Source organism: Uloborus diversus, unplaced genomic scaffold (assembly GCF_026930045.1).
Source record: "Uloborus diversus isolate 005 unplaced genomic scaffold, Udiv.v.3.1 scaffold_989, whole genome shotgun sequence".
In the NCBI taxonomy this organism is placed as follows: Eukaryota; Metazoa; Arthropoda; class Arachnida; order Araneae; family Uloboridae; genus Uloborus; species Uloborus diversus.
In genome coordinates this window covers 18,117-27,609 of record NW_026559219.1, presented here as the reverse complement: position 1 = coordinate 27,609, position 9,493 = coordinate 18,117, and the positions used below count along the sequence as shown (strand labels likewise).

The following is a 9,493-nucleotide window of genomic DNA, read 5'->3' as shown; positions in this document are numbered from 1 at the left end:
AGGAATGTACTACTCGATTTTTGAAGTTCTGCTACCTTATCTAGTTTGGGAACTTTACTTTCCACGACGAGTGTGCTTATATCTTCGTACAGTAATTGTGCTAGCGTCAAATACCATTCTTTTTGTTTCCGACGTAAATATAATCCATTTGACCGAATCATCTTTTCTTCCAGCAAATAAGAACGGATGAGATGAGGATTGAGAACTAATTCGTTTCGATATATTTCGGGAACGTTTTGATCTCGATCGTCTATACGACAAACTAAACGATTATACAAAATATTATACATGGCGATTACAGAATTGGGTTCGTTCGGATCGTAAAACGTATCATAAATATCTCGACATAACATATTTTGCTTTTGCGCAATGCTGGGTTCCATACACGCGCCGTGGGGAAGACGATTCCTGTAATAAATGCTCTTCTCGTCATCGCCTTCGCAAAGTCGATTATATGTGTGTATGTTTTCCGTTTTTAAAACGTGAGTCATGAAATCGTGAGGCCACGTTTCGTATATCCACAATTCTGCGTTGGATCCGACACGGGAACGCAATTCTACTTTTAACATTCCCGTGTAAATGTTTTTAAAAATCAAATAAGAAATGGGTCGTTTGTCGAACATGTAATAGTACGTAAATGCGTCGACGGGTATTTCGTGAGTGGTTTCTTCTGTAAAAATATTAGCACAAGCATTATAACCTCCCTTATTATAAACTGGTAATAAATAGGGCTCGTTCAAAACGACGCCGATATTTCCATGAAACGGATCGCATAAACACCCATTTTCTCCAAATTGGGTATGTTTTAAGTATAATTTCGGATTTAACGCGTCAAAGGAACATACTTTGGGAAAACAAACGCGATTCGGATATTTGTCTAAATATTTCGGATCAAAGATTGTCGTCGCCGTTTGTCTATCTATTTCATTTTCGTTACACGGACCCGTATGAAATTCTTCCGGGGATTGTTTAACGCATTTGGAACCTTTTGACAGGCTCATTTTTTCGACGTAAGGAGGATCGCAAATACACTTTCCTTCTTTGAATGGATCTACGCGTAAAGATTCCAAATGGCCATTGGGACCACAACCGATCGACACATCGCAATTACCGCCGAAAATTTTCTGCGTGACAATGTTCGGGTATTTACAGATACACATCGCTATCGGTTCCGAATTGTTTCTGGATTCGACGATCCAATCGCCGGTAAAAGGATTACATTCGAAAAAATCAGATGCTTTTTTAATACACTTTTGACCCAAACAAACTTGATCGGAACGACAATCATTATCGTCCATGCATTGAGAATAATCAACATTTCGATCTTCGATTTGCGGTTCATTCGGAATCGTAATGTCTAAACGGTCGAATTCGTGATAATTCATTATTCTATTTTGAATAAAAGTCCAAAAAATCAATACTATATAGACTAGTAATAAAAATATCCAAGCATAAAAATACATCACAAGTATGCTTTGTTATATTTAAATTTTGAAAGATATATTTCATTAATTATTTTCCTCGTCGTCCAAATATCTTTCACAAAAATATCTTTCAAAAAAAAAAAAAAAAAAAAAAAAAAAAAAAAAAAAAACTTAGGCGATGGGCGATGGGCCCTTCGGGCCCTTTTCATTTGAATGCTGGCAAGGTGGCATTCAAAAGAGTTTTTTCGCAATTTGAATTGCCTTTTTTTTTTTTTTTTTTTTTTTTTTTTTTTTTTTTTTTTTTTTTTTTTTAAATGAACATGCAATGGCAGGTAGGCAAACCATTTTTATTCTAAAAGTTAGCGTACAATGGCACATGATCACTGTAAGAGCTGTCGTACACACCACATCTCATCTCAATGTCGGGACTTGAGAAGATTGCGTCGATCGTGGTGTTTTTTCTCGTCGTCGCTTCTTTTGGATTTGTGCGTAACTGCAACTTGCAGCGTCTTTCCATGAGCTCACGAAAGTATTTTCCGCGTTCTCTCCCTCGCACGGGATCCATTTCGATGTTGAAGTCTCCTAGAAGAACGATCTTTTTGTCATCATACGTCGCCACGAAACTCTTGAGGGCTTTGAGGACGTTCTTGGCTTTGGCTTTCGGTTTTGCGTAAATCGCGGCGATACACCAATCGTTGCTCAACGTGATTCCGGCAACATGTATGCCGAGTTGGTAGTCTGCGATGACGAATGGAGCTCGCACTTGTGATCGTAAGCGTTGATTCACGTACACGCAAATTCCCGTCGGTTTCCGAACTTCTAACTGGTTGGGCACATGCGCTGCCAGAAAGAAATTGGGAAACTCGTAATGATCGCTCACGATCGTTCGTGTTTCTACGAAAAGCAGCAGATCACTGCTCATGAAGCAGTAATCGGAACGGATGACGTCCTGATACTTGGGAAGGGATCTTACGTTGTGATACATGACTTGGTACTGATACGCGTCTCCCCTTTCGTGTAAGAATTGGAACTTTGGCTCCAGGATTTGGCTCTGCAAACGTTTCAGTTCCAGAAACACATGGTCGTTTTTCGAGGGCGGGATCGGCGGGTTGTACTTGCCGACAATGTAGAGTCCAGACGCTTTCGTGACGCGAGAAAGGGCTACGTATTGCAATGCTCTCGGCATGGTTTCTTTCATTCCGACGCAAACTTCTGAGAAAGTGGCACCCTGAGATTTATGGATCGTCATGGCTTCAGAGACAATGACCGGCAATTGGTTTCTCGTGACCGATAACGGCCCTTTCCTATGAATGGATTTGGTCACGCGCTCGATCGGAGTCCACTTCGGGTTGATTCTTCGTTCGATCATGTGTTTCATGTAGTACTCTCTTCGAAACTTTCCGATTTTCTCATTCTCCTCGAATTCCAGCCAAATTCGTTTTACTGCCCTTTCGTCCGATTCTCCGTTCGGTCCGTACTTTTTGGCGCGACACGTTTCGATGAACCGCAAAACTCCGATAGCTCCGTTCACTAAACCGTCCGAGGTATCCAAGTTGTATGTCAGCATGTAATGAATGCCCACTTTCAACTGCAGCATCTTTTCTAGGTTGGACGTTTCGGTACGTTTCTTCCTCTTCGCTTTCTCCAAGGTCTTCAGTTTTGCTTCACGCGAACCGCATCCCGTCACGACATCCACGGCCGCACACTCCATGGAAAACTCGAAGGTGTTCTTTAATTTCTGAGCGTTGGCTGCATCCACGCTCTTGTTTGAGTGAAAGAGTAAGACTGCCGTTTGAGGGACTTCTTCGAACGGCGTTTCCCTCGACTTGAGAAATTTTATTTCGTCTTCCGACAAGTATCCGGACGCTAAATGATTCAGCAGCTCTGCGTAGACTTTGTCGTCTTTTTGTCTCATGATCTCATCCAAGACGTAGTATTTCGTTCTCATCCAGAGATTGTCCCCCAAGTGATCTATCACGTTCGATGTGCGTGGCATCAGATAAATGGCGCTTCCGTGTACAGGAGCTAATTGTCGTAGATCTCCGAATTTCAAGAGATGAATGCCACCGAAAGGAATATTTTGGTCCGCGATGACTCTCAACCGTTGGTCCACACAGTTGTACATGCCGTAACTAACCATGGAAATTTCATCGATGATCAGGCATTTCATGTTTCGGTACTTGGTTCGGTATTCGTTCCTTTTCGAGTCACTCAACTCTTCCAGTTTCCCTCCGAATGGTAGATTAAATGCCGAGTGTAACGTCACGCCACCGATGTTCGAAGCCGCTTTCCCCGTCGGAGCCGTTTTCAAGACCGTGGGTAACGACGGGTCTTCGTCAACGTCTTCGAATATTCGAATCATCGTCTCCGTCAACACGTTTATCAGGAATGATTTTCCCGTGCCAGCAGCTCCTTGGATGAACATATCCAACGGTTCCTTCTCGTATCGCAAATGGTGACTAATTTCTTTCAGTATATGGAACTGTTTCTTGTTGCACTGGCGGATCATGGTCTGGTACTCCTCTTCCGAACATTTCAGGTTGGATTTGAAGATGGCGTAATCTTTTCCACGCGCGGCCTCCATGTCACGCTCAATGTCTGGCTCATCCTCGTCGTCCATTAAACGGACTTCGGGGCAGAGTTCTTCATCCTTTTCCTTGGAACCGTTTTCCGAATCGTCTTCGCATGATTTGTAAACTTCCATCAATTCATCTTCCAAGCCCTCTTTGAAGACGTACTTCTGGCGATTGTTTTTAATGAATTCCTCACGGTTTTCGTAAACGGCCTTGTAGTTCTGATCCAAGATTTCTGACTGTTCGTCTCTCCAATTCGTAAAGAGCATGAGTTGCTCGCGGTAGTATTCCGTCTCGTCGACCGATTTGCTGTAATTCCTGTACCGAATGATTTTTGCTTTCCTGCGTCGTCTTACGTAACCACTTCCATCCAGGAACTTAAGGTCCGCTTTTCCCGTTCTCGCGTTTTCGTACCACGCTGCGAAATCCGCGAGGCATAGATCTTCCAAACACTGCGGTCGGTTCGCGTAGCGGTCTAAAATATTCTTCTCGAACACATCTTCCGACGACAAATCCATGGAACGAAGATGTTCCTGCGATTTAACGACACGCGATCGTTGAGTGGGGGGAAACGTCGCAATGAAAATGTCCGCTTCTGACATTTCGCTCATCGGGAGTTCGAGGAGAGACCATGCCGCTTCTTGTGCAGTGATTTCGACCGTGTTAATGAAAGTGTTTGTCACTGTCTTTAACTTGTTACGCAGGGAGGAATTGCCTTCCTTCGTCTGTTCGATGCATAATCTCAAGCTCTTCGACAAACCGCGATTGGCTTTGTTCACGTAATCTACCAAGTATGCTCCGACCGCGTACCCGTTTAGAATGAATTGAATGTCCATGTTGGACTGCATCAAGTCCATGATCTTGGGGTTGTAGTTATTGATCAAAATTTCGTCCACGTTTCTTTTCAGCATGATCGTCGGGCGATTGATCCCCGAACGCACCGCGAAAATGTAATCTTTGCGGGAGAGGTCCAATTTTTTCAGAAACTTTTGGAACGACATGGACGGCGTTTTATGGTAGAGTTTCTCCAAGTACGATCGAATCTTCGAATGGTTTTCTTTGCTGTAATTCGGGTTCTCTTTCTCCAAAGGTTCCAGCAATCGAGTTCGATCCATCGGGAAGAACGGAATATTGAACCTGCAGAAATCGTCCTCGTCGTTCTTGGCGCTCTTCTGGTTTTTCTTCTTGCACGTGTACGTATGATGATGCGTCTGATTCCTCGCGAACGCTGATTTTTTCGAACACGTCATGATCGTATCAACGAAACTTTCGATCTCCTCCACGTCGTCTTCTTTGTATTGAGGAGCGTTCCCCAGCCAAATCAAGACATGAAAATGAGGACTCCCACGCTGCTGAAATTCCGTTCGCTTGAAGAAATGCGTCACCTTCAGGGTTCCAAATGGGCCTTGCTTACACGAAAACGTCTTCCAGAGTTGTTTGACTTTGTAATCGAAGTACAACGCGCAAATCGCGGGATCCTTTTTGATCAAGTCGTTTTTGTCTTTCACGCGCATTTCATTGAATTCTTCCAACGTGAGATCGTGGTTGCAGTGAATTTTCTTTAAATGTTTGATCAAATCGTACCATCGGTTTTCCGCCGCAGAAAGTGTCAAGAAGATGGTCGGCAAGCCGTACTGACGCATCATCGCAAAGACTCGAGCGCGTTCGTTTTTCCAATGAGCTGGACTGGATTTTATGTTCTTCGTGAACGTGTAAGCCAGGTTTTTGTACATGAGCGAACGAACGAATTCGGGATCCTGCATGCTACTGGCTGTGATTGGTCCATCTTTCTGCAACGCATTCGTGCGCAAGCAAATGGAAATGGAACTCAGTAATTTTTCGTGAAGGAGTTTCTGATGATTGTAGAGAACTTTCTTTGGTGTGGCTCCACGCCGATCAAAACGACGGACTTCTGATCTCGAAATTTCAGCGAACGAAGGCTGCTTGGGTCGAGAAAATTTTCTCATCTCTCCGCAATAGATTCGCGGAAAAGACAACTCTTCTCCCACTTCGTCGAAGACCAAAGAAATGGGTCGTTGGTCTTGACCAGGAGCTATGGCCAAACCATCGAACTTATAAAATCCGCCATCGATGACTGTCTCGGCAGGGTCAGGATTCAAGCCATCCTCTTCATCTTCGAAATCAGTCTCCTCTTCGCTTTGAGGCTGATCTGCATCGGGTGGTTTCGCGTCATCTTCCGTATCGGTATCGCTGTCATCTTCTAAGTTATCCTCTTCAATCGCATCCACTGGATCTAGATGCTCGGCATCCTCTTCTGGATCAGGTTCAATTTCTTTGGTTTTGGAAAGATCTGCCGAAGGAAAGTCTGTTCCTTCAAGGGACTCGAGCCAACTCTCATTGAATGTGATGGATTCACTAGCGTACAGAGGTTTCTGTACCAAATATTTCGCGGCTCTGATGACACGATCCTTGTCGATGTTTGCTTCCAAGTAGGATGATTTGAGTTTCATGTGTTTTTTCACGCGGACGAAGCAAATGTTACTTTCAGTGGGAAGTCGAGGCAACTGAGTAATGGTTTTCTGCCATTTAATGGGAACATTCACGATGGATCCGACAACACCCAGCTGTCCGTCTCTACCCAGTACGCGAATCTGGTAGTACGGGATTCGTTTAGCCACGAGGGTTTCTTCTACGTCGTTCAGATACCTGAGACAATTGGGTAACTTGGGATAGTAAAATCCGTAGTTGGCAGACAACGCTGGCATCTTTCGAAGTTTAAAGGACGCAACGCACGTGTAACAAAAGTATCCGTCGTTTCCACGGTCAACATAGAAAATGAACTTCATCTGATCATTCGTAAATGATTTGAAGATCAAATCGGTTTTTGCCAACTTTCTCAATGAATCCATGAACCATAACCGATCACAACAGTAACAGCGATGAACGGGTCCATCCGATACCGATTCGAAAAATTTAGTCTGTTTTTTCATCCATTCAGTGTGGTTCTGGTAATCGTTTAAATCGAGGTCCGGTTGAGCGTTCGACGAAGAATCAAGGGGAGAATGATTTTCGTTCGAAGATTCATCAAAGTCCGAAATTTCCATCAACTCCAGCACATTCGAGCAATGCGGGATAAGTGAAAGGTCTTTACGAGGCTTTTTATTTTCCGAAGAAGATGTTGATGGCTGGTCCCCACCAACATCTTCTGATTTGCGCTTCCTTTCACGGCGATCACGACGCAATTGATTTTGGCGTTCACGAGATTTAGGGTCTGATCGCTTTTTACGCTGTCTTTCAGCATCTTTTTCACGATATTTATCAGATTTATTACGCAGCTTACACTTTTCCAAGTGTCGTTTTTTCGCAGCTAAACGCTCTTCCTCGGTCAGTTTTCGTCGCGGCATGACAAAACGGTTACTGTCTTTATTCTGAAAAATGATAGGACGCCAACAGCGGTTAAGTGAGGACAATAAGCAATTCAAATTGCTCAAAAAAAAAAAAAAAAAAAAAAAAAAAAAAAAAAATATATATATATATATATATATATATATATATATATATATATATATTTTTTTTTTTTTTTTTTTTTTTTTTTTTTTTTTTTTTTAAATGTGCTTTCACAGCATTGAATTGAAACTTCATATCGGATCGAATTCAAAGATAAAAATTTGAGTATTTATTTTTATAAATATAATTTTCAAATTACAATTAATTTAGTGATAATTTCAAAGGCAATATTGGAAATGCGACCAGCTAAGATTTGTAATGCATAGTGCGAATCTCCCGTCCACGAGTGTTTATCGATATTTTTTAACATTTTCTCGAGGTCGCGAAATGATACATTTGTCGAGGTCTATAAAAAAAATTGATATATTCGTCAAGGTCTGCAACCTTTAAATCTCTTTCCTCTGTTCAAAGTTTCCATTTCCAAATCCCGTAGCGAAAAAAACAGCTATTATTTTCCAATTAATCATCATTTAGATATATATTGAACTTTCATTTTCAACACAAGTTCCCAAGATCTTCCATTACCTCAACTTGATAGCAGCTTTTTCAACAGAATACCAATTATAATAATTGATTTGCGCGAAACATGTAACCCGTAGCGAAAAAAACAGCTATTATTTTCCAATTAATCATCATTTAGATCTATTTCACTTTCATTTTTCACAAGTTCCCAAGATCATCCATTACCTCAACTTGATAGCAGCTTTCAACAGAATACCAATTACAATAATGGATTTGCGCGAAACATGTAACCCGTAGCGAAAAAAACCAAAATGACAGCTATTATTTTCCAATTAATCATCATTTAGATCTATTTAACTTTCATTTTCCTCAAGTTCCCAAGATAATAATCCATTACCTCAAGGTTTCTAACTTTTTTTTTTTAAAGATAATCTTGTTAGAGCTTTGACATGTGTAAAACCCGTAGCGGAAACGGCTACTTTTTTTTCTAATTGAGATAAATAGCAACGTTCAAACAGAATACCAATAATAATAATAATTGACTCGCGCGAAACATGTAATCTTGTTATTATACAAAAAATAAATGACGGCTATTATTTTCCAATTAATCATCATTTAGATATATTTCACTTTCATTTTCCTCCAAGTTCCCAAGATAATAATCCATTACTTCAAGGTTTGGCATGTGTAAAATATACAACTCGTAGCGGAAACAGCTATTATTTACCGATTAATTATCATTTAGATATATTTAACTTTCATTTTCCTCAAGTTCTCAAGATAATAATCCATTACCTCAAGGTTTGACATGTGTAAAAACATGTAAACAGTTTATAAAACAAATATCAGCTATTATTTACCGATTAATCATCATTTAGAGACATTTAACTTTCATTTTCCACAAGTTTTAAACAGATATCCTTATCCAATATTGGTTTAAGGCTACAATGGAGTCTTAAAAAGCGAAAAATTGACCAAAATTTTGATTTTTCATTTTTCTCTTAATATTAATCTCTAAACTGTGTGTTATTCATAGCAAAAAAATTTTTTCAATTCGGACTATTTTTATTGAAGTTATAAGCTGTTCTGTCAGGGTCACTTTTAACTCTGCGCTTTTGTTTACCGATTTAAACAGCTGATTTTGACAGTTGACCACTTGCCAGCTACGTGAATCGCTTCTCAGTACTAATTATCAGATTTTTTTTTGTTCAATGCTAGTGGTGAAGCCATTGATAATTTACTTTCTACTTCTTCTGTCATTATTAAGTTAACTGTAACTGTGTTCAGAGTTTTAATCTTTGTTTTGATTCGAATCTTAGCGTTTCTTGCTACATCACATCCATTTTCAAATTTAGAGTTTACGTTTCTTTTGAACACAAAAGCAGCTCTTTTCAGAGCTAATTTATCATTTATTTATTTAAGTAAGGAAGTTTTGCTTCACTTTATTTGTTATTAATTAGTTTTTTTACAATAAGATATGGATCTATTGAGTTCTCGCTACAGAAAACCCAAATGTCGACCATCTAAACGACGAGCTGCATCTATTGCTAATCTGCAAAAAAAGAA

The 9,493-nt window shown here is 40.5% G+C and overlaps 1 protein-coding gene across 1 annotated transcript; it reads right to left on the bottom strand.

Annotated features, from left to right (window-relative positions):
* Positions 1–1,776: 1,776 nt before the first annotated feature.
* On the bottom strand, positions 1,777–7,362 carry LOC129234084 (uncharacterized). The gene has a single exon (XM_054867975.1). The coding sequence runs from the start codon at positions 7,360–7,362 to the stop codon at positions 1,777–1,779; it is 5,586 nt and encodes a 1,861-aa protein (XP_054723950.1).
* Between the last annotated feature and the right edge of the window lie 2,131 nt (positions 7,363–9,493).

Coding starts and splice junctions, on each gene's coding strand:
- LOC129234084 (XM_054867975.1), bottom strand. CDS start 7,362: ATGCCGCGACGAAAACTGACCGAGGAAGAGCGTTTAGCTGCGAAAAAA.